Source organism: Stenella coeruleoalba (assembly GCF_951394435.1).
Source record: "Stenella coeruleoalba genome assembly, chromosome: 1".
Lineage (NCBI taxonomy): Eukaryota > Metazoa > Chordata > Mammalia > Artiodactyla > Delphinidae > Stenella > Stenella coeruleoalba.
In genome coordinates this window covers 67421416-67447894 of record NC_137169.1, presented here as the reverse complement: position 1 = coordinate 67447894, position 26479 = coordinate 67421416, and the positions used below count along the sequence as shown (strand labels likewise).

The window sequence follows — 26479 nt, the reverse complement described above, 5'->3', positions numbered from 1 at the left end:
GATAAGAAGATTTTAACAGAAGAGAATTATACATCAGGTCTGACTAATGAGTCCCAAAAGAGTAAAAGTTTACTTTGAAAAGCATTGTTTTTAAGTTCTGATCAATGTTCCATACTTACTGTTCATGTGATTGCTATGGAATTCTCTAGAAAGAATTTTCACACTTTAATCCCAGGGCTGATTTTGTGAGTCTTGTAAGGTTTTAAAAAATTGTTAATTAAAAATTTAGAAGTATGCCATACTCTGAAACAAAACTAAATTCAACTGACTTACATATTTTACAGGATACTTCTTCACTTTATTCATTTTGTCAGCAGGCAGGAACAAGAAGGCAGTTTCTTCTTTTTGTATGTGATACCGTGTTGCTGTATCTTCTGTAGCTCTTAATAACCTTTCCAACTGTTAGATACTTCTAAGTTGAGGCAAAGGAGAGATTGTATTTGATTTGTGGGGAGAGGGGTAGAATGGCATTTGGAGGGTTATAGGAGAGTGAGCTTGTGGGAAAGCTGGCAAAAGGGATGAGGGAAGAGGTTCCTGTGCAGCTTTGTACTACGACCATTACTGGCCTCTTTTCTCTGTCCATCCTGCACCCCATTTGAAGTCAGGCAGTGAAGTGGCAAAGTATCTTTTGAAAGCTAAATAGAGGAGGAGCAGAAGAATGGAGACTTGAAATTTTAACAGCTCCTTTAATTCTGCTTGTTGGGAGAACCTTGGAAAATAATCACTGAATCGCTCAGTTTATACAAATGGATCAATCAGGGCAGTTTTCAGTTTCCCTCTCATTTGTATTATAGAAGCACCAAAGCATCCACACCAGAAAGCCTGCTCATCTCCTCAACATGCATTAATACTGTGGCATACACATATACTCAGGAGTTCAAAGAAGGAAAGGATGGGGTTATATGTGTATTCCTGATTTCTTAAATGTAATATTTGTTCGGCAGTGTGCTTCTTTCCCTTTTTCTTCTATCCTCTTTAGAATACTTCCTTTCACTTGCTAATTTGTGGCTCTACTTCTAGAGACTAGGGTGGCTTGGCTTTGCTCTGTATTGCTCTTAGCAAGTATAAGCTACGGTTGTGATTTCTGTTCATCTGCTTAGTTATAAAAAATTCTACTGCGATTTCTGTTCATCTGCTTAGTTATAAAAAATTCTACTGCAGCCAAATTTTTTTGGATGCCACGTGGTTTGTTATCAAAGAATTTGACCTGAAACTCATTTTAGTAAGAGTGAATTAAAAAGAGCAGAGCCTGTCTTTTTACCTCCCAGAAGTGTTGAGAAAACATGAGAAGTGATTGGGATAGTTTATATGATAGCTGCTATATAAATTCAAGATTATTATTTTAATAACCAAGATGAAGTCCTGTCTTTGAGAGAGATCTTTCTGGGCGCTTTGCCCCTGTATATCTGAGAGGTAGATACATAGCGAGGAAGGTTAAGAGCGTGGAATCTAGGGCCCTGCCCAGCAGTTTACTAGCTGTGTGAATTTGGACAGATTACTTAAACTGTATGTGCCTCAATCTCCTCATTTATGAAGTAGGAATGATAATAAGCACTTATTCTAATTGTTGTTAGACTTAAGTGAGTTAACGTATGTAAAGCATATAGAACGATTCCTGGAATGTATTAAGTGCCATATAATTGTTAGCTAATATTATCACTTTTGGAAATGTTAATAAAATAATTATATCACAAAATTTAATATGGCTATACATGGATTAAAAAGTTATAGCTTTATACTTTTGTTTTAGGTGTATTAACTATTACCTTTTTCTCATTATTTTGTTTACGTTTTTGAAGGTTTCCCAATGAGTGGATCATGATGACCGTATTGTAGGGACTTGCCATAGTATGGCTGCTTCCCGATCTACTCGTGTTACAAGATCAACAGTGGGGTTAAACGGCTTGGATGAATCTTTTTGTGGTAGAACTTTAAGGAATCGTAGCATTGCTCATCCTGAAGAAATCTCTTCTCATTCTCAAGTACGATCAAGATCACCAAAGAAGAGACCAGAGCCTGTGCAAATTCAGAAAGGAAATAATAATGGAAGAACTACTGATATAAAACAGCAGAGTACTCGAGAGTCATGGGTAAGCCCTAGGAAAAGAGGACTTCCTTCTTCAGAAAAAGATAACATAGAAAGGCAGTCTGTAGAAAATTGTGAAAGAAGGCAAACAGAACCTGTTTCACCAGTTTTAAAAAGAATTAAGCGTTGTCTTAGATCTGAAGCACCAAACAGTTCAGAAGAAGATTCACCTATAAAATCAGACAAGGAGTCAGTAGAACAGAGGAGTACAGTAGTGGACAATGATGCAGATTTTCAAGGGACTAAACGAGCTTGTCGATGTCTTATACTGGATGATTGTGAGAAAAGGGAAATTAAAAAGGTGAATGTCAGTGAGGAAGGGCCACTTAATTCTACAGTAGTTGAAGAAATCACGGGCTATTTGGCTGTCAATGGTGTTGATGACAGTGATTCAGCTGTTGTAAACTGTGATGACTGTCAGTCCGATGGGAACACTAAACAAAATAGCACTGGTTCCTATGTGTTGCAGGAGAAATCAGTAGCTGAAAATGGGGATTCGGATACCCACACTTCAATGTTCCTTGGTAGTAGGAAGGAGGACAGTTATATAGACCATAACGTGCCTTGCACAAATTCAGAAGTGCAGGTCAAGTTGGAGGACCACAAAATAGTAACTGCCTGCCTGCCTGTGGAACATGTTAATCAGCTGACTACTGAGCCAGCTACAGGCCCCTTTTCTGAAATTCATTCATCTTTAAGGGATTCTGAGGAGGAAGTAGATGTGGTGGGAGATAGCAGTGCCTCAAAAGAGCAGTGTAATGAAAACACCAATAACGCCCTGGACACAAGTCTTGAGAGTATGCCAGTCTCCGGAGAACCAGAACCATCTTCTGTTCTAGACTGTATTTCGGCTCAAATGATGTCTTTATCAGAACCTCAAGAACATCGGTATACTCTGAGAACTTCACCCCGGAGGGCGGCCCCTACCAGAGGTAGTCCCACTAAAAACAGTTCTCCTTGCAGAGAAAATGGACAACTTGAGGAGAATAATCTTAATCCCAGTGAAACAAATGCACCTGTTAGTGATAATATAAGTCAGTCTGTCACAAATCCCGATGAAATTTCTCACAATGAAAAAGGCATATGTTGTGACTCTGAAAATTATGGGAGTGAAGGACTAAGTAAGCCATCCTCAGAGGCAAGACTCAATATTGGACATTTGCCATCTGCCAAAGAGAGTGCCAATCCGCACATTACAGAAGAGGAAGATGATGATCCTGATGTTTATTACTTTGAATCAGATCATGTGGCACTGAAACACAACAAAGAGTATGTGTAAATATGGTAACCATGAATTCTGCTTTGTTTATTATTCCCCAAGTTTTCATTTATTCATAATGTCTATAGCATTTTTATTACAGCTAAAATTAATGCTTTAGCTGAAATTTTGGGTTTAACACAATGATATTCTCAACTCTTAAAAAAAAATTTTCCAAAAAAAGACTAACATCCAGCTTTATTAGCCTTCTCAATGGCGTTATGGTTTTCTAGTTTTAAGATTTCACACATCTGAAATTAGAAAAGACATGTGGAAACATGGTTGATGGTGTTTTTATTTTTTAATAAGTTTTATATTATTTGAGTTAATTTATAAAATAGAAACATCTTTAGTTATCACAGTACACTTGTAGAGCTTTATGAAGTGTATATGGTGTCCACATAATGTAGAACAATTAATGAGTGAATAAACATCATCCAAATAAGGGAAATCTGGCAGGCTACAAATCTACATTTATCTTAGTTATTTACATCTAATTTCCAATTAAAACTTTTGATTTAAACAATGTGCTTTATGCATCATCTTTGACTTTTGTGATGTAGAGAAGTAGATATTACTGTTAATACTGTGACAGCTAGTTGTATGTTGTAATTAGCTTAGCAAGAGTTAAGTCTGCTCTATAGTTTACATAAAGCATTTGAGACAGATTTCTTTATTTTCCTGATTCTAAATTATAAGGGGAGACTGTATCTTAAAATACTATCTGTTCTCAACCTTTGTGATAAAGGTACTTTTTAAAATAAAGAATTCCATGTCCAGATTTATCACGATTTTGCTTAGATTTTCTTTACAGTACTCTGGGCAATAACAAATGAATTGGAGCTATGTCTAAATCGTGAAAGGAACTGTTAACAAAAGTGCTTATCATAAATATCATGATCAGCAATAGTAAAAGATAGACTTAATCACGTTTACTTTTACAGAGTAGGCTTTTGAATAAATATCACAATCAGATTATATAAACTGTGTAAAAATACTTATTTGAGGAACCTTTTTAATGTTTTTGTTGTGGCAGCTGTCAGATCCTGCTATATATTGGATGAAAGTATCAAATCCTGCCTTGTAGAATATAATAATCTTTTGCCACGCATTATAGATAGTTTAGATTTGTACATGATAACATGGTGGCCTTTTAGCATAGGTCTCTTTTCTGAAAATTTTCTTCTGTTTTCTTTATAAACAGCATTTTAATATTGTGTTTCATAGATCATTTTATCTGAGCGTTTTACTTATTTTGTGGAACTGTTAGCATTTTCATGTATTTGAAATGTTTGAAGTCCAGTTTGAGATGAAAAAAAATTCATAAATGAAGTTTTTTCAATTTGAGATAAATTGAGTTCTTACCATTAGTATCATGTATCAGTTTTCAAAAGTAGAGTTTTTTCCTGCAGGCACTAGGAAGCAGAGCATGTGTCTTGGGGGAAATACCGAAAAGTCTGGAAGTATGCATATTTACAAAATGATACTCTATTCTATTCTTTGCTTTTTATTGTTTCTTTGGCAAAAGAGGTACTCTCTTATTAAGGGTCAACTGGTTATTAATCATGGAAAATATTTTCCCATTAGTACATTATGTTACTTTTTTGATAAGAGCTCTTCTGGTGATTCTGAAGAATGATGTTCCTATAAAATGATTCTCTAAAGATAGTGGCCGTAACATTTGAAGAGTAAGGTGCATATTCCTAAACATTTGAGAATGAGAACAATAGTTTCATGGGTTCCTTAGGATATACAGAGTACTTTGGAATTTGGATGATAGTTGCTTTATTAGGACAGTGTTCTCAAGTTAAATTAGTGCCTTGTTGGGTGACTTTGGGCAACAGAATTGATTCCTTCTTGCTTTTTTGCTTTTTCCAAATCTTTTGAAAATAGCACCTTTGACCTTTCACTTTTAACTTTTTTTTCCCCCAAAGGAAGCAGATCAGCAGAAGTGGGATGGCGAGGGAGCATCTTGATTAGCATCTTGGTTAAAGATAATTTAAGAAAAATTGGGACGAGGTGTTTGATCATATCACATGTAATCTCTTCCAGTAAAATTCCTGTTCCTATCTAGAACCAGGAGATGGTTAGAGAAAATGTTTTGACTCTTTTTACCCAAATTGTCATTGTTGAAAATAGCGTCATGATACCTGTCTAGTGCTTTTAATTCTCAAATAAATTTCTGGCAGTTGGAAAATGTTAAAAGGTACTTTGGGGAAAGAAAGAAAGAAGAAAAAAAAACACTTGGGGTAGATGGATTATTGTCCTCCTGCACACACAGATCTCCACCACTAGGGAATGAGTACTTCCTGATGGCCAGTTTAGAAAATATATTATGAATAGAAGACACTGAGTGTGACGTAGCTCTTTGTCTGGAGCCAGGAGGCCATAGCTCTTTGTTCCAGTTACAGTTCTTTGAATTAACATTAATTAATCAGCAACCTTCTGTCCTAGCATTCATCCTATAATTTATCCATCTTGTTTGCAGGGCTATCATATACAAGGTCATCTAATCACTTCTAAATGTTTGAAAAGATATTCTATGTCGAGTCCTAGACTTAGACCCGATTCATGGTAATTAGGCCATAGGCCAGAGAAATGAGCCTACAGATGTTTTGGGTGCTTGCCCTGTTTCCTCTCTAGATACCATCCCTCTTCTCCAGCATATAAACCCATAGGTGCTTTTATGTATTTATTTATCCAAATGGAGAACTCCACTGTGATCAAGGGACTGAAGAGTATCTTCTTCTCTGGTGTGATTCCAGCTGTGGAGTATTTTACTAGAATATGCCTTCTTAAAGATTAGGGGGTGGGGAATCAAAAAGAAATATACTTCAGCTCTAGACACTCTCATCTTCTAGGTTGATAGAGTCTGTTAAAGCGGTAGATAATACCTAATGACTCTCTTTTTGGCCTAAAAAGCTGGACTAACTGAAATCATGTGCTTAAAACTGTGGATTGCTCTTTCTGTTTGAGAATGGACCTTTGGTGATTTTGAATCAGAGACACTGAAACTGACCTCTAAATTTTGAAGTTCTGGTTCTAGGGAGAGAAGATATGGAAGATTTCAGGTCCTGGGATTTAATGTTCAGAGCTTTCCTTCCAATTCACAAGGCAGTCACTGGAAAATAAATTTTCAAATAGAAATGTGATTTGGTCAGTTGCCTCTGAATTCTCATTGTACAAGAATACTTAAATAAATTTGTACTTGAAGGGCCTTGGATAGCTTCATGAAAGCTTTTATGAACAGATAGAGGGTGGAAAGTCAGATTTAGGGTTTCTAGATTTTTGAGGTCTTACAAATGATTTAACTCATTGATAATATTGCTAATGTTGATATTGATTTGTAAGTTTCTAGATAATGAAAGCGTAAGATAGTTATTGCTCATCTAAGAGTGTTGCTCATGTAGTGTTCAGGTAAAAATCTTGTTTTCAAATCATATTAAGGAATATTACAAGAATTGTAGTTTCAAACTTGATTCTCTGAAAACATTAATGTACTAAATAATTATATGTCCTTCTGTTGCACAGTGCTTATGAGGAATCATTTGATACCTCATCAGTTTCAGAAGCTACATAGGAAAATCCTCATCAATTCTTCTAGATTCACTACTTCCTATGAGACTACTTTTATTGTTTGTCAAGGTAATTTCTTTCAAAGGGCCAGAAAACTCCAAGACTAGGGATGGATTTTGCTTAGAAAGCACTAGAGTTGAAATCCGGCCCTGGATAAAATAATTTTACATTTGTAGTGTGTTTCATAATTTACAAAGTAATTTCATCTAGTTTCTCATTTGACACCCACAACTAGTGGGTGGAAATAGACAGCATAGGTGGCAGTCCCTGTTTCCTAACTCATAATCAAGGTTTTTAGGTTATTTACTTAAAGTATGATGACTTCTGGGTAGAAATGGGGTTAGAACTTCTGTCTTTCAGTTGATAGTCTGAACTAGGTTCCCTGATCCAATAAAGATTTATTCCATGGACTTTTGGGATTTCTAGGTTGAGGACTCTAATGGAGCAGATCTTGGATACCCAGTTTTCAAAATTTGTTAGCCCAAGTTTAAGCTCTGTAATTGTAATCATAATTATTTGGTTTTATCTGTCAGAGAATCAGCCTTATAGGTAAGTAACCTGTTTATTGAATGAAATACTTTCATGTTCATTTTTTTAAAAAATAAATTTTATTTATTTTTGGCTGCGTTGGGTCTTCGTTGCTGTGTGCGGGTTTTCTCTAGTTGCGGCGAGTGGGGGCTTCTCTTCGTTGCAGTCCGCAGGCTTCTCATTGTGGTGGCTTCACTTGTTGCAGAGCGCAGGCTCTAGGCGCATGGGGCTTCAGTAGTCATGACTTGTGGGCTCTAGAGCGCAGGCTCGGTAGTTGTGGCGCACAGGCTTAGTTACTCCGCGGCATGTGGGATCTTCCCGGACCAGGGCTCGAACCCGTGTCCCCTGCATCGGCAGGCGAATTCTTAACCACTGCGCCACCAGGGAAGCCCGTGTTCGTTGTTTTGAAGAACATTTTGTTAGTGTGTCTGTGAAGGATAACTCCCATGTACAGTAAACTGGGGAAATAAAATTACAGCTACAACTTGACTTTACATAGAGGATTTGGATAATGCGCAAAAAATACTTTATGGAGGGTAGTTTAGAATGCAATTAGGTATATTAAAGTCAAAAGTTACTAGGGAAAACTCATGGGAAAACACTGTGGAATACAAGAGCCAGATTGGCCCCAGTAGTTTGACACAAAGATTAATGGGAGGAGGGAGATAAGTGTCCTAAGTATAAAATTTTGGGTTGAAGTGGAGTAAGCCATTGACTAGTCAAAATATTCAGTGAATTCTTTGTTTTTTCCTTTGAATACCAACATCTTTTATTTCAACTAATGTCAATGGTTTCCAAAAGTAACTATCTGCCTGTGACTGAACTATATTTATACTCGAGTGTAATTTAATCTGTTCTTTTTGATTTAGGGTCATCTTTGCTGGCAGGGGTTATGTGGTGATACTTTTTCTGGCATCACTGCCAGAAGGTCTGTTTTCACCTGTGTTAAATGATTTGGGCTTCTCCGCTTTTTATGCTCTTAGAATGTGGCTTCTTTTCTAAGTTCTCTGGCTTCTTATGATTTTCTTAATTTTTGTTGACTTTCATTAGTCACTTGTGCTGTGATGGTACTTACCTTCTAATAATTCAGCCTTCCCTTCTAATTGCTTTCAGTTTTCTTTCAACTTGGAAACCAAGAATAACCAAGCTTGTAAGAATTGTCTCATGATTTTTAAGAGATGCACTGAGAAATTTCTTTTTGAATTAGTAAATGAGCATTAGTTCATGAAATTTTTTTTTTTTTAATTGTGGGTTTTCTTGTTTGCTTCCTGTCTGATTTGGAGGCTGTGTCTTATGTAAGTTACCAGGTATCTAAATTTTGAATAAACAATAGTTGTTTCTTTATACATGGCAATAAATACTCATTAGAAATAAAACCCATCTAAAATAATTATCATTTATTTGAGACTGATTGAAGCTTAGCCTTTAGTTGCAGGAGCTTTATTTCTGTAAATTTTTATAGTAGGCTAAAAATGTTATATTTTTATGTATTAGTAGCCTATACCATATATACTGTTTCTTTGATGATGCACGTCATCAGGTATTATAATGTACAGTAATAAGTGGGAAGATCTGTCTGTGACTGTTCTACTCCTCCCCACCCTCCTCCCTTCCTCCCTCTTACTTTAGTGGAATCTCTCTACCACATTTCCTTTGCATTATTATGGAAAGCTGCTTCTACTTGTCTCTTTAATTTCTGGTTTTAACAGAGGGAAATTTGTAAAGTGATGAGAGGAGACTGAGTAATTTGTTCAGGGTTCTCTCAGTAGATAGAATTCTCTGTAGTGTGTTATGATTTTATTTTCACATATCTAGTAATATTTGTGTGGTAGACATTGTAAATATGTTGTTGACTGTCTGGATTTTGTTCTTTCTTTAAAAAGTGTTGAAATTTGATCTGACAGGCAGTTAATTTACTTGATAATAAGCTTGGTCTTAATAAGGCTTATACTTTTAGCTCTGTTAGGGGGAAGTCCAGAGTAGCCTGTGCTCTAGATCTAGTTTAGCCTCACTTCTATGCCATGGCCTTTCTGGTGTCTCTTTTAAAAAGGTCTTTACTCTGGCTAGTTGAAACCCTAATGACTCTAGCTAGCCTCATGAGAATACTGGTAGTTACTCTTTGCTTGGTCCTGTGGAATCTCATGTTTTATATGTGCAGCTTTATGTTCAAGCCAAAGACTCTAGGTTTCTGTGTTCCATCCTTTTCTGTTTCGCTTCTTCTTTGGTGCTCTGTCCCACAAATTCCAGCTGCTTCAGCTTGCCCAAACTCTGTTTTCTGTCTCTCTGCTCATCCAGACCCCTTCTTATTTCATGATACTGATGGTACTTCTATGTAGAAAGTGAGTGTGATCCTAGGGCTTAGCTCATTTGTTTGCCCTCTCTCACAGGTCATAGTTCTGCTCTGCCTGTTGTCCATTGTCTGACAGTAATTGTTTCTATATTTTCTCCAGTTTGCTAGTTATGTATAGCAGGAGGGTATTCAGTGTTAGCTACTCTGTCATAACCGGAAGCGAAAATCTCTGATTTAATTTTAATATACATTAGGTGTGTTTTCTTCTCATGACACTCACGCCCAGCCTACGGTTTGGCCATTTGGAAATGATTTTTTGTTGATGCTCCTGTGACAGTGAGGGCTAGTTTTTTTGTTTTTGTTTTTTTTAAAAATATTTATTTATTTATTTGGCTGCACCAGGTCTTAGTTGTGGCATGCAGACTCTTAGTTGCGGCATGCATGTAGGATCTAGTTCTGACCAGGGATCGAATCCGGGCCCCCTGCATTGGGAGTGTGGAGTCTTAGCCACTGCACCACCAGGGAAGTCCCTAGTTTTTATTTATACCTTAAAAATCAGTTTAAGTGACTTCTTTTGCTAAGAAGCTTAAGTCAGAGAAATTGGACTAATAACGATTTGAATTGAAGAATGAAGGTAAAAAGAAACTTGACATTGTTTTAGTTGTGTTGATAAGGTATTGTTATGGTTGAGGCAGAAGTAAAAAATTGGGTTACTGGTCGATATATACTTCAGGAGGAGAGTAAAAGAGAAAGTGACATACAAGAAGATATGAAACATTATTTACTAGGTTTAGAATGGTAGCCATAAATGATTAAGGAGTAATGTAATGTATCTGGATTTTAGTTAGCTCTTTTTCTTAGACCCTTCAGATCTTTTTGCTGGACCAAACTTTCTGTATTATATTTTCAGAAAGCCATGATGAATGTTCCCTTTTTACAACTATCAGTTTAGTCCAGTTTCTTTTATATATTTTTTTCTTAAATAAAATTAAATGTAGAGTATTATGCAGAAATCTATTTTGCCTGGTACCGTAATTTTTATCATTTGTATTAAGTTGAAAAATTTTGGCTGAACTCTTTCTTTCTTTGCTACTTTTCACTTGTCTCACATTATCTTTCCCCATAATTTTTAAATGTATTTTTATCATGTTTTAAATAATAGGTCTCAGAATATAAAAGCATAAGATTATTTTGCTCTGCTTAAACTTTAGTTAGAGAGTAAGGGTCATGCTAAAAGTTTATTGGCAATGAGGGTAGGAAGTGGGAGTGAAAAAGATTACAATCAAAACCTAAAGTAGCTTCTTAATAAACACTTCAAAATATATATATGGGTGTGAAGAGTCAGGTTAAAGGCAACAAATATAACATTTTCTGTCAAAATTAGAGTTTTTCTTAAGACACCAATCATGAGTAGATAATGTTTGTGTTTTTCTTTTTATTTACTTATTTTTTATTTTTGGCTGCACCACACAGCATGCAGCGTCTTAGCTCCCCAACCAGGGCTGGAACCTGGGCCCCCTACAGTGGAAGCACGGAGTCTTAACCACTGGACTGCCCGTGAATTCCCAGTGTTTGTGTTTTTAAAATGCTAACTCGTTTAATTGTAGAATCTCAATATTTAAAAAATTTTTATTTGTAAATTATTTTCAGAGGTTGGACTAGATTTGAGGAGTGTTCCAGTCCCCTTCCATTACTGTTCTAAACTGGTACTATGGAGCTGGGTAAATGTCTTTAACTTCTGTGGTTGTCAGTTTTCTCATCTATAAAGTTGACATGATTTGATTTCTGTAATTCTAATTATTGTTTCATATATGTCTGTCTATCTGTATATATGATTTTGAATTCTCTTTGTCTGCTCTTCCCTTTACTTTTGGCCCTACTCAGGCTTCAGTTGTTTACTTTCTTCATATTTTGCATGCTCTCTGGGCATTCTCACTGCTGTGAAATTGCCATCTTATATACTGATGGATTTCCAAATTTACATGTCCAGTCAGATTATTCTTGAACTTTGGAGCGTTTATAAGATATCTTCATTTACATGTCTCACAATAACTCAGTGGAACATGTCTAAAGTTGAACTCATCGTTGCTTCCTCCATACACACCCAATAAACAACACCATCTTTTTACTTAGTTGGTAGGGTCTTTCATTTGCCCAGTCTAGAAAAATGTACTCCTATTTTTCTTCAGTTACTTCTTCACCATACCCTCCTCTCCCACCAATGTTGATTCAACTTTATTTCTTTATTATTAATGTCACTTTCTTAAATTAATCTTAAATTAATGCCACTATCTTCTCTTTTCTAGATTATTGGAAATGATTCCTCAGTTGCTTTCTGTGATGAGAGTGTATTGTTTCCCCCATGGATTCCTGTATTGTAGCTGGCATAAATGTCTTTAAAATAAAACCTATTCTTTTTTTTTTTTTTAAAGAAGATGTTGGGGGTAGGAGTTTATTTATTTATTTATTTATTTATTTATTTATTTATTTATTTATGCTGTGTTGGGTCTTCGTTTCTGTGCAAGGGCTTTCTCTAGTTGTGGCAAGCAGAGGCCACTCTTCATCACAGTGCGCGGGCCTCTCACTATTGCGGCCTCTCTTGTTGCAGAGCACAGGCTCCAGACGCGCAGGCTCAGTAGTTGTGGCTCATGGGCCTAGTTGCTCTGCGGCATGTGGGATCCTCCCAGACCAGGGCTCGAACCCGTGTCCCCTGAATTAGCAGGCAGATTCTCAACCACTGCGCCACCAGGGAAGCCCCAAAACCTATTCCTTAAAATGAATTACTGCATGATTTTAAAATATTCTCCTTTACTTTCTGCCTCTCACTCTGTATTTGAAACAGATTAAGCCTTTAGTTCCTTGATGATTGTATTCTTTCACTCTAGAATTTCTCATATGCCTAACTGCTTGCTCTAGTCCACTCTTACCCCCTTGCCCTGGTTACCTTCCTTTCCCTGTCTGCAAAGGGAGAAGGCTGTCACAGTTTAGATATCATATTCTCTGTGAGAGCTTTCATATCTTCCCATGACTAATTAATTACTCCTTGTGTTCTTTGTCATAGCAAATTATGATTTCCTGTAAACATGTACCATACAGTGAACCTCAAGCTCTTTGAGGTGTCCATGCCTTACTAGTCGGTTGATGTATCATCATTGATACGTCAAGCCTTATCCTGCTTTGAAAATGTCAGAAAAATTTGGCATGCTTTTCATACTAGAAATTTTTTTATGCCATTAGTTTGACTTTTAAGATTCTGAATTTATGGAGTTAGTATTAGTGATGATTTCCCTTTTTTTTACTTAAAAATATCTAGGATTTAAATTTTCAAAAGAAAAAATGAATAACCTGCATAATCATTCACATAGTTCACTAAACTCAGGAACTGGGAAGAGATAATGGCAGGGGGTGGGGAGATAAAAGGGTGTGTCTCGTGATCAGGGATGGTTGTCTGAACACAGTACCTGGTTAAAATAATGTTTTTACATGGTCACATAAAAAAGTAAATTCAGTTGTTAATACCAGACCCAAAGAGAAGAAGTCATTGTATTATAAAACAAATTTACAAGTTTGGTATGATCAGAATGTTTTATATGGCTTCAGATATATTTTTACAATCTAGAGTTTTGCCAGCAGCCTTTAGAAAGCATATGGAATGATAAGAATTTGGTTGAGGTTGTCTTTATTGAATTGAAGGACTTGAAAGAAAATGTGTGTCCCTGTCTATGTATGTGTGTCTGTCCTGTTATTTAAAGATTTTCATCAGAGGTTATTATCCACCTTTCTCTGTACAAACTCATAATTTTGAGTAGATACTAGAAATAATTAAATATGACAAGACATATCCTGTGCCTTTGAAGTTATTGTGAAATGATTAGATACCCTAACAGATTTGTAGTTTGCTTATATTTGAGGTGTGTTGCCTGTTAGAGTATTAGCTTATAACTAGAAATTACTAGCTTGTCGCAATTATTTGAAACTTTAATTTATTTGCAATTCCAGAATAGAAGGTGAACTTTTTAGATGTTACAGAGGATTGTTTCTTAGAGTGGGTAATCTAAAACTCTTGAGTAGGGAAAATATGTGAATCTTGGTCTGACTGGTCAGGATTTTTTCTAGATGACTGTGCAACTTTTATAATATTGACCACAATACAGTTGCACTCAGCTTCCTATTTAAGAAGGAAAACTCAAGAATTCTGTTGATTAGATTTAGAAAAACAGGTACTAGGAACAAGTTGAAAGATCATCTTTTAAGGTTTATTACTACAAGAAACCTGGAGTCTTTAGGGAGGGAAAAAACCGCATTATTTGGAGCCTATAAAAGTGTGGATTAAAAAGAATGATACTCACATTCTTTTAAAAACTCCCTGTGAAAGCCTTTGTATGGTTCTTCAAAAGGTATTCAATTTGAATACAAAATATTAAAATCCATTAATTAGTAAGGAACCTCTTCAGGTTATTTAAAACTAGTGAGAGAAATAAAGTCAAGGTTGTCGGAGCTTGTTTTAGTAAGAACTTGCTGGTTTCAGGAATCAGAAACCCATTCAAAGTATGTCAAATAAAAAAAAAGTTTATTTTGAATAAATAGTAGACAGTCTTATGAATATCCAGTGTCAGGAAATAAAGTCTAACCAAGCCTCATGAAATTATAACCTGTCAGTATCCAAGATTATACTCTCTTACCTCTGTTTCTCTTTGTGCAGCACGGACTGTGGTTTTTCTCTTTACCAATGTTTCTTTGCACACTTTTTGCCTTCTTTCCCCCATAATTTCAGTTTGCGAATGGCAATGACTTCCCACTGTGCTTGTCCTGATCCCCACACTGCGTCATCTTTATTCTGCAGAGCTGCTTCTCACATTCTCTAAAGAGAACCTGGTTATTGACTTTTCAGTAGATGGACTCTCCTGGGTCAGGTTTCTATCCCTGGCAAAATTATCAATGGTCAGGGGTGGAATTACTGTGGGAGGGAGGTAGGGTGGAGCTGGAGACAGTCTGTTGTGGCATATCCTTTCTGCAAGGATATCTTCTAGGAAAGAGGTTGGTGGGCAATGTAGGTGGTCAAAACATGCCCATTATAGACCAGTTGGTGTTTTGGGTCAAATTGTATTCTTGATCAGTTAGATATCTATAAAATGGGTTGTGGGAATCCTCGTACATTGCTAGTGGGAATGTAAAATAAAATGGTACACCTACTGTAGCAATCTGTTTGGAAGTTCCTTGATATATTAAACATAAAATTACCATATGATCCAGCAATTCCACTTTTAGATATATACTGAAAAGAATTTTTAAAAACAGGTATTCAGGTAAAAAACCCTTGTACACAGATGTTCATGGCATCACTGTTCACAGTAGTAAGAGGGTGGATACAACTCAAATGTCCATAAACTGATGAATTGATTAAAAAATGAAGTTTTATCAATACAGTGGAATACTATTCAGCCATACAAAGGAATGAAGTACTTTTACATGTTACGACATGGATGAATTTTGAAAATATTATGCTAAGTGAAAGAAGCCAGACACAACAAGTCACATATTATATGATTTCATTTATGTGAAATATCTAGAAGAAGCATATTCACAGAGATAAAAAGCAGGTTAATGGTTGCTAGGGGCTGATGGTTGCACAACATTGTGAATGTACTAAATGCCACTTAATTGTATGCTTTAAAATGGTTAAAACGGTGAAATTTTTACTATGTGAATTTTAACACAGTAAAAAGAATGACAAAGTATGGATAAGGTATGTGCGTACCAGAGGATGCTCAAGAAAATCCATTGGGAGATAGGAAGAAAATGCTATTTATATGTATTTTTCCTTATTCTTAAGAATTTTGGGAGTTCTTTGTATTTGTTTATAATGTATATAATAAGTACAGTAAAACATAATTTATAAGTAAGTATACATATATTGGAAGCATGTGCCACAATTTTTATTTTATTTTTACCAGTAGAGCTGCTTGGTACAAAAATATGAAAATCATTGTTTTTAACAAGGAAAAGTCAGTTATTAATCATTAACTTTTTGCTTAAGTGGGGAGTTTTAAAAAAAAATATTAGTAGATTCTCTCTCAAAGTCAGGATTATAGAATCCTAATAATACATTGAGAGAAACTGTTGGCCTCAGCTGGCATTCACTTTACAGTGAAAACAACTTTGGGTTACTTTAGCCAAATCATGGTGATCTATTATAATTAGACTGACTTTTTTTTTTTTTTTGCGGTACGTGGGCCTCTCACTGTTGTGGCCTGTCCCATTGCGGAGCACAGGCTCCGGACGCGCAGGCTCAGCGGCCATGGCTCACGGGCCCAGCCGCTCCGCGGCATGTGGGATCTTCCCAGACCAGGGCACGAACCCGTGTCCCCTGCATCGGCAGGCGGACACTCAACCACTGCGCCACCAGGGAAGCCCTAGACTGACATTTTAAGTATTACTATCATTCTTAAGAAGAACACCAAAGGGATCTTAGGAATCAGAGACTTGTGAATTTTCTTCATACTGGGAAATTGAAGCCAGTAATGCTAATGATAATAAATATGAATACTGGTTATTTAGAGAAAAACCAATGATTTGGGGGAGAGGAATCATGGTTTCTGCAAGGGCAAGGATGGGAAACATGCCTAGCCAATTAATGAGAATTCTTTAAGAGAAAATTGTTAATAAAGAGCACTCAGGAATGTATAACGCATGTAGACTTAGGAGCCTTCAGGAAGGTTCCGTGTTATAGTTATTTCTTTTTAAATATGTGATTAAAAATATTAGTTAATTTGAAGGGATCTTTGACATACAGGAATCACATAGTGGTTATATTGATATTAGGTAGCATGTGACTGTAGGTAGTACTACTGATTTGCTAAGTTTTATTTAAAAAGCAAAAATAAGTAGAACATCTTTCACTTTACAGATATCAGTGCCTCACTTTACTGGACTCAACCATCATGCTCAAAATGTTTTTGGAACTCAGTTTCTAACAGCTTACAGAATATCCTCAGTGGCAATAATTTTTGAAGGATATTTAATTTTTACTTGGTTTCTTAATCAGGTTTGGTACAGAAATACAACATGGAGAAATAAATATACTTTGTGTCAGAAATGAAATTGTAAGTAATGAAACTGATGTTCTTTCATTCCTCACTAACCTGAACCTAATGTGACTAATGAACTTGGCTCTGAAGAATTTCAGAAAAACTTTATAGCCATTTTGCATATGCATCATCTATCACTATCTTCTTTCCTAGATTGTGAGTTTCTTTGAAGGTGGGACCAGGTTTGTTGTACATGATGTAGTTTCTTCACATTGATTTAATCATTACTGTCTTTGTTAAAGATTTAGAATATTTTATGGATCTCTCCGTACCTCCTCTGTCTCATTTTTCTAGTCATCATAGTAAAAAAATTCTGGGAAATAATACTGTGTAAAGACCATCCTACTCCTTGATTATATTCTATAGTTCTGTATCTGTTTAATTTTGAACAACCTTTCTTACTACCCTAAGTTGATGTACTGTGATGGTGGTGTTGCCATTTTTTTGTTAAGTAGAAAGAAGGCTTCCTTGAATTATTTGGTCTGCTGATCATCACTTGTGAAAGCAAAGAGAGAAAGAGAAGAGGGAGCAACTGGGGCTACACCATTGTGGAGATTGATGGTTGTAGATGCCTCTACTGCTGGTGCCATGCTGTGCAGTCATTCCTGCCACCCCATTCATTAAGGCTTCTTTGAAGAATGAATGTTCTTTTTACATTTGCTTGCTTCTCTAATATTAGAAGTGGATTATAACTTCTGGTCCATTGCCCATGGTTAGACTCTGAAGCTATGTTTTGATATGAAAGTAGATAAACATAAATATTGTGAAGGATTTGGAACTTGAAGCTAGCTAGGCACACCCTGGGCTCTTCTGTTTTTTTTTTTTTTTTTTCCTCGTTTTATTTCTCTTTGCTTTCAAGACTGTACTCACATCTGATTTTTATATCCAGTCATCCATGTTATTTTTAATTCTTTGCTACTTTAGGATGAAGAAACAGTAGTTAATAAATCATTTAATAAATGACTGGACCAGTCTAGGGTTCAGCGTGGTGAAAGTCAGCTCCTAGTAGAAGTGGCAGCTATTATGCTAATCATCCATGTAATTAAACCTGGCTTTTATTTTTCTCTTTAGAGGAACAGCAAAATTGCTTGTTTACTGTTATGACCTACTGGATAAAGAGATTTATTCTAACACTTTACAGTTGCTGTGATGTTAATGGTTTCAGGGGCTGTTTTATCCCTCTAAATTTATAGGTGTAAAAACCTAGACCAGAAAAGATAAGTCATGTTCAAGATTGTAAAATTAGTGGCAGAGTTGCCACTTGTTCCATGTTTCCTGACTCTCAGACCAGGCATTTTCTACTCTTAATTTCTTATAAAAGTTTAAAATTGTTACTATTATTATTATTTTGGTCTGCATAACAGTCCTGAGGGTGTGCTAGTCAAATTTTACCACCTCAGTGAAGAAACTATAAACTTCTCCAAAATTTTTTAAATGGACTTTATTTTTTAGTACAGTTTCAGATTTACAGAAAAATTAAGAAGAAAGTACAGAGAATTCCCATATGTCCTGCAGTATTTCCTCTGTTAACATCTTATAGTAGTATAATATATTTGTTATAATTAGCGAATTGATATATTTTTATTAATTGTATATAATATAGTTCAATTAACATATAAAATTTATTAAACACTTTGTATTCAGAGTTCCTTGGTTCCGGAATCCCAATTAGTATACCACATTTCTTTTAGTTTTCGTGTCTCCTTAGGCTTCTCGTGGTTGTGGCAGTTTCTCAGACTTGACTTGTTGATGACCTGGGCAATTTTGAGGGATACTGGTTAGGTATTATAGGTGCCTCTGTATTGTAATTTGTCTGACTTTTTTCCTCATGATTAGACTAGGGTTGTGGGCTTTTGGGAGGGAGACCACAGAGGTAAAATGCCATTTTTATCATGTCATATCAAGGGATATACTGTTAATATGATTTATTGCTGTTGATGTTGACCTTGATCACTTTACTGAGGTAGTATTTGTTAGATTTCTTATTGTAAAGTTACTCTTCTACCAGTATCCATATTGTATCGTTTGGAAAGAAATCACTGTACAGCCCACACTTAAAGAGGGTAGAGCATTTACATAAATTATTTGAAATTCTTCTGCGTGGGATATTTTTTTTTCTCTTTTCTTTCATTTATTCAGTCATTTATTTAAATCAGTATGGACTCATAAATATTTATTTTTATACCTTGGGGTATAATTTAGTACTGCTTTATTTTATTGCTCAAATTGTTCCAGCTTTGGCCATTGGGAACCTTTCTGATGGCTCCTGTGTCCCATTAAGGTGATATATTTTTGTTGTGTGTATTTGTTTTTTTGAGCACTTTCTTACTTTTTGGAACTTCAAAATACTCCAGACTCACCTTGTATGTTTCCTGCCCCAGTCCTAGAATCAGCCTTCTCTGCAAGGAACCTCAGTTCCCTTTATTGGAAAATGGTATTAGAAACCAGTATTTGAGTGCTGTGAGTACTCACTGATACTAGGATTGCTGTTGCTTTTATTTAGTGTCACAGCAGATAGAGCAAGAAAATATATGTGTGTATACTAACCTGTGTATACACATATCTATAAATCTTTGTTTTAAATAATTTTTTTTTTTTTTTTTTGCCGTACGCGGGCCTCTCACTGCTGCGGCCTCTCCCGTTGCAGAGCACAGGCTCCGGACGCGCAGGCTCAGCAGCCATGGCTCACGGGTCCAGCCGCTCCGCAGCATGTGGGATCCTCCCGGACCGGGGCACGAACCCGCGTCCCCTGCATCGGCAGGCGGACTCTCAACCACTGCACCACCAGGGAAGCCCTGTTTTAAATAAATTTATTTATTTTTATTTATTATTTTTGGCTGTGTTGGGACTTTGTTGCTGTGTGCGGCCTTCAGTAGTTGTGGCTTGCAGGCTCTAGAGCGCAGGCTCAGAAGTTGTGTCCCCCCACCAAAGAAGTGGAAGGAATAGCAGTGGAGAATAAGGAATTTTCTTTCTTTTGATTCTAATAAAATCAAGGTATTTATTACATTATTTAAGACCTGGTCTTCACAAATTTATTCTATGATTAGGACTTCAAAAGTATAATTCAGCTAAATGCAAGTGAAAACAAGCTTCTATTTAAGAGAAATATGTTATACTCAAATTTCTTCAGAGATGGAAGAGTTATTCCTGCATGCTGTTGTATTAGGGATTGTGTGTTTAGACCAATACTTTAACAGCAGCTAGATGATGTTTTAGTCATTTACTGATAAAGGTAGAACTTGCCAACTATTACCCAAACAAGGTGGTAAAAGTAAAGATCGTCAGACACTTTAAAATAAGGGCACACTCTGTAAATACTGATTTTCTTGGCATGGATAATTTTCGTTTTCCCTTAGCTAAGAAAAATAAATGATGTTTCTATTTTTAATATGCAGGCTAATATTTTATAAACAGATTATATTTTTGCCTTTAGGTTTTTTTTCAGTCAAAGCCATGTAAGTGAAAAATTTTCCAGCTTAAAAAAATATTGTGTGTGTATATAATTTAAATGGAGAAAAGAGCTGGTCTAAAACAAAGACAAGTATTCTTTAAATTTTTTTTTTAACCAAAAACAACATAGGAGGCATAAGACTGTCTAAGCATAAAGGGAACGAGGGCTGATACTATCAAATGCTTATTGAAAGTTTTTGAGATGTGGGAAGCCTCAATTCAAACATATTTGCATTCAGAAGCGAACAGCAAGGTTTAGAGATCCAGGTGGGTGTAGAACATAAGGGATTGGTGAGTTGACTGTTCTCACATAGCTTACTAGAGATATTACTTTTGGTACGTGACACTGCCTAAATTTGCTTTCTTGCTTTGTAAAGACTTAAATTTAGCTCACAAATAATTTTTTAAAAACATTTTTATTGGAGTATAATTGATTTACAATGTTGTGTTAGCTTCAGGTGTACAGCAAAGTGAATCAGTTATACATGTACATATATCCACTCTTTTTTTCGATTCTTTTCCCATATAGGCCATTACAGAGTATTGAGCAGAGTACCCTGTGCTATGCAGTAGGTCCTCATTAGTTATCTCTTTTATGTATAGTAGTGTTTATGTGTCAATCCCAGTTTCCCAATTTATCCCTCCCCCCTTTAGCCCTGGTAACCCTGTTTGTTTTCTGTATCTGTGACTCTACTTTTGTTTTGTAAATAAGTTCATTTGTACCCTTTCGTTAGATTCTACGTATAAGTGATATCATATTTGTCTTTCTCTGACTTACTTCACTCAGTAGGACAATCTGTAACTCACAAATAATTTTAAAAATTGTATTGCGGTTATACATTATCTTTGCCCCTTAGTTTTTAAATTATTTCATTCATTCATCTCGACTGTGAATAGTAGTTTCTAATATTGATAATTATTATTATTATTTTTTTTTTTGCGGTAAGCTGGCCTCTCACTGTTGTGGCCTCTCCCGTTGCGGAGCACAGGCTCCGGACGCGCAGGCTCAGCGGCCATGGCTCACGGGCCCAGCCGCTCCGCGGTACGTGAGATCTTCCCGGACCGGGGCACAAACCCGTGTACCCTGCGTCGGCAGGCGGACTCTCAACCACTGCGCCACCAGGGAAGCCCGATAATTCTTTCTTAGAAGATATTTATTTATTTATTTGGCTGTGCCAGGTCTTAGTTGCGGCACGCAGGATTTTTAGTTGCGGCATGCTGGTTTCTTTCCCTGACCAGGGATCGAACCTGGGCCCCCTGCATTGGGAGCACAGAGTCTTAACCGCTGCACCACCAGGGAAGTCCCTAATATTGATAATTCTTACTTTTTTTTTTTTTTTTTTTTTTGCGGTACGCGGGCCTCTCACTGCTGTGGCCTCTCCTGCCGCAGAGCACAGGCTCTGGACGCGCAGGCTCAGCGGCCATGGCTCACGGGCCCAGCTGCTCCGCGGCATGTGGGATCTTCCCGGACCGGGGCACGAACCCGTGTCCCCTGCATCGGCAGCCGGGCTCTCAACCACTGCGCCACCAGGGAAGCCCGATAATTCATAATGAATCTTTATTGCTTTTTAGGATTGATACAATGTAGCAAAATGGAGCTGCACATTAGAATCATTTATGATGTTTTAAAAATATATGAATGCCTAGACTTGCCCTAGAGATTCTAATTTAGTCTGTGGAATCTCAATCACCCCTCTCTCTCTCTTTTTTAAAAAGCTCTCCAAATGATTGTAATATTCAGCCAGGTTTGAAAATCATTGCCTTATATAGGATAGTTCTAGAACCCATCTAAAAGTTTCAATACTGAGACTAATTTTATTTTTTTTTGGCCACGCTGCGGCTTGGGGGATCTTAGTTCCCCAACTAGGGATCCAACCTGAGCCCACGGCTGTGAAAATGCTGAGTCCTAACCACTGGACCGCCAGGGAATTCCCTACTAATTTTTTTTTTTTTTTTTTTTTTTTTGCGGTACGCGGGCCTCTCACCTCTGTGGCCTCCCCCGTCGCGGAGCACAGGCTCCGGACGCGCAGGCGCAGCAGCCATGGCTCACGGGCCCAGCCGTTTTGCGGCATGTGGGATCTTCCTGGACCGGGGCACGAACCCGTGTCCCCTGCATCGGCAGGCGCACTCCCAACCACTGCGCCACCAGGGAAGCCCCCTACTAAATTTTAATGATTCAACTTAAAAAGAGAAATTTCAGATTGGTTTTTCAATTAAAATATTTCATTAAGAATTTTAAATTTGGATTTCTCTGGTGGCGCAGTGGTTAAGAATCTGCCTGCCAATGCAGGGGACACGGGTTTGAGCCCTGGTCCAGGAAGATCCCACATGCCGCAGAACAACTAAGCCCATACACCGCAACTACTGAGCCTGTGCTCTACATCCTGTGAGCCACAACTACTGAAGCCCACGCGCCTAGAGCCCATGCTTCGCAACAATGAGAAGCTCGCACACCGCCACAAAGAGTAGCCCCCGCTCGCCGCAACTAGAGAAAGCCCTCGCACAGCAAGGAAGACCCAATGCAGCCAGAAAATAAAAAATAAATAAAATTAAATTTTAGAAAAAGTTAAATTTATTTTTAGGAGGAAAACTTTTAAACTTAGAACATGTATTTTCCTTTTTTCTTTTCATGACCCTTAAAAGTGAGTGCTAATCTTTAACTTGGCATCTATAATAAGATGTCTTCTGACATTTATTAAGCATAACTATTATAATCTACAATAATATTAAAAAATTCTTATATTGTTTATAAGCCATTAGAAGACAGGCAGCATAGAATTTTAAAGGGCCAGTCCAAATAGCATTATGTCAGAAGTGGTTTCATGGTAATATGTTGCACTCTGATCATATTTTTATTTATTTGGTCTTATACTTTGAAGAGCAAGTAATAAGTAAATGTCTGTAAATTATCAGATATAGTTTCCCTTAGTCTTCATTTGTGTTAATACTCATTTACTGAAAAAGATATGTCCTTGAGAACATCTTCCATCATTTCTTTGATTCTAAGAAACGATTGAAATCTTTCAGTTTTCTGGAACACTTCAGCTAATATGTAGTAACATTGGAAGACCACAACAAAAATGCAAACTCAAATTACATGGATTTGTTATGATTAATTTAAAAATAGGTATTATTCTTACAAATATGATTTTCTAATGTCTTACTAGCCTAGCTGAAACTTGAATTGACAGGCTCTTGAATAAATAGATGGTTCTAGTTTTAAGAAATTATTATTTTTTTCTAGACATAGTAATTTTTGTCTGCCATGTTCAGAGTCCTAGGTTTAACTAATTAGTTTAGAACTATCTTAAAGATGGGGTGAAAAAAATTACAGTAGCTTGTTAATCATGCTCATAAATCATGTAAACATAAATGATTGTGTATGACCAGCATCTATTTTGACTTATTAAGTGTTCTTAGTTAAGTGTAGGTGAAATCCAAGTCGTCACTGGCATTGTGATTTAGGGCTCACAAGTCTTTCAGTGCTAGGGTAATTACCTTTGGTTAAAGATGGTGCTTCAGTACTATAGATGCTTTTTTTTTTTTATTATATTTGATTAACAATGCTGTGTTAGTTTCAGGTGTACAGCAAAGTGATTCAGTTATACATGTATCTGTTCTTTTTCATACTCTTTTCCCATTTAGGTTATTACAGAGTAGTGAGCATAGCTCTCTGTGCTATACAGTAGGTCCTTGTTGGTTATCTATCTATTTATTTATTTTAAAAAGGTTGAGCCTTCTTTTAATTAATTTATTTTTATTTTTGGCTGTGTTGGGTCTTCGTTTCTGTGCAAGGGCTTTCTCTAGTTGTGGCAAGCGGGGGCCACTCTTTATCACAGTGCGCGGGCCTCTCACTATCGCGGCCTCTCTTGTTGCGGAGCACAGGCTCCAGACGCGCAGGCTCAGTAGTTGTGGCTCACGGGCCTAGTTGCTCCGCGGCATGTGGAGACCAGGGCTCGAACCCGTGTCCCCTGCATTAGCAGGCAGATTCTCAACCACTGCGCCACCAGGGAAGCCCTATTTATTTATTTTTATAAATTTATTTATTTTTGGCTGTGTTGGGTCTTCATTCGTGCGTGTGGGCTTTCTCTAGTTGTGGCGAGTGGGGGCTACTCTTCGTTGTGGTGCACAGGCTTCTCATTGTGTTGGCTTCTCGTTGTGGAGCACGGGCTCTAGGCACGTGGACTTCAGTAGTTGTGGCATGCGGGCTCAGAAGTTGTGGCTTCCGGGCTCTGGAGTGCAGGCTCAGTAGTTGCGGCATGCGGGCTCAGTTGTTGTGGCTAGCGGGCTCTAGAGTGCAGGCTCAGTAGTTGTGGCGCATGGGCTTAGTTGCTCCGCAGCATTTGGGATCTTCCCTGACCAGGGATCGAACCTGTGTCCACTGCATTGGCAGGCAGATTCTTAATCACTGCACCACCAGGGAAGCCCAGTTACCTGTTTTAAATACAGCAGTGTGTACATGTCATGTCCAAACTCCCAGTCTATCTCTCCCCACCACCCTTCCCCCTGGTAACCATAAGTTTGTTCTCTAAGTTTGTGAGTCTCTTTGTGTTTTGTATATAAGTTCATTTGTATCAATTTTTTTTAGATTCCATATATAAGCGATATCATATATTTGTCTTTCTCTGTCTGACTTACTTCATTTATTATGATAATCTCCAGGTCCATCCGTGTTGCTGCAAATGGCATTATTTCTTTTTAATGGATGAGTAATATTCCATTGTATACATGTACCACTTCCTCTTTATCCATTCACGTGTTGGTAGACATTTAGGTTGCTTCCATGTCTTGGCTATTGTGAACAGCAGTGCAGTGAACATTGATGTGCATATATTCTTTTGAACCATATTATTTTCCAGATATATGCCCAGGTGTGGGATTACTGAATCATATGGTAGCTCTATTTTTAGTTTTTGAAGGGGCCTCCATATTGTTCTCCATAGTGGCTATACCAATTTACATTCTTACCAACAGTGTAGGGGGATTCCCTTTTCTCCACACCCTCTCCAGCATATTGTTTATAGGTTTTTTTTTTTGGCTGCGTTGGGTCTTCGTTGCTGCATGCCGGCTTTCTCTAGTTGCAGCGAGTGGGGGCTACTCTTCCTTGTGGTGCGCGGGCTTCTCATTGCAGTGTCTTCTCTTGTTGCGGAACACGGGCTCTAGGCATTTGGGCTTCAATAGTTGTGGCTTGCGGGCTCTAGAGCACAGGCTCAGTAGTTGTGGCGCACAGGCTTAGTTGCTGCACGGCATGTGGGATCTTCCTGGACAGGGATCGAACCCATGTCCCCTGCATTGGCAGGCAGATTCTTAACCACTGTGCCATCAGGGAAGCCCTTGTATGTAGATTTTTGGATGATGGCCATTCTGACTGGTGTGAGGTGATAGCTCATTGTGTGTGTGTTTATTTTTTTTTAAGATTTATTTATTTGTTTGGTTGCACCAGGTCTTAGTTACAGCAGGTGGGCTCCTTAGTTGTGGCTTGTTGGCTCCTTAGTTGCAGCATGTGGGCTCCTTAGTTGTGGCAGGTGGGCTCCTCAGTTGCAGCATGTGGGCTCCTTAGTTGTGGCTCGTGAGCTCCTAAGTTGTGACACATGGGCTTCTTAGCTGTGGCATGCAAAGTCTTAGTTGTGGCATACATGAGGGATCTAGTTCCCTGACCAGGGGTGGAACCCAGGCCCCCTGCATTGGAAGCGCAGAGTCTTATCCATTGCGCCACTAGGGAAGTCCCCTCATTGTAGTTTTGATTTGCATTTCTCAAGTAATTAGTGATGTTGAGCATCTTTTCACATGCCTCTTAGCCATCTTTATGTGTTTTTTTTTTGGAGAAATGTCTGTTTAGGTCTCCTGCCCATTTTTTGATTGGGTTGTTTGTCTTTTTGACGTTGATCCACATGAGTTGTTTGTAAATTTTGGAGACTAATCTCTTGTTGGTCGCATTGTTTGCATATATTTTCTCCCATTCTGTGGGTTGTCTTTCGTCTTGTTTATGGTTTTCTTTGCTGTGTGAAAGCTCATAGGTTTAATTAGGTCCCATTTGTTTATTTTTGTTTTTATTTCCATTACTCTAGGAGACAGATCGAAAAAGATCTTGCTGTGATTCATGTCAAAGAGTGTTCTGCTTTTGTTTCCTCTAAGAGTTTTATAGTATCTGGTCTTACATTTAGATCTTTAATCCCTTTTGAGTTTATTTTTGTCTGCTGTGA

The 26479-nt window shown here is 37.4% G+C and overlaps 1 protein-coding gene across 4 annotated transcripts in view; it reads left to right on the top strand.

Moving 5' to 3' along the window:
- The window catches only part of ZZZ3 (zinc finger ZZ-type containing 3), a 103210-nt gene that overhangs the window by 47284 nt on the left and 29447 nt on the right, over window positions 1-26479 (top strand). For 2 of the 4 annotated variants that reach the window (XM_079902071.1, XM_079902070.1), the window contains exon 1: window positions 1812-3355. The exons of the other annotated variants lie outside the window; for them this stretch is intronic. In XM_079902071.1, coding sequence (XP_079758197.1) covers window positions 1851-3355 — 1505 coding nt within the window. In that variant the 5' untranslated portion in view covers window positions 1812-1850. Of the gene's footprint in view, window positions 1-1811; window positions 3356-26479 lie in introns of those variants that run through there. 4 annotated transcript variants of the gene reach the window in all.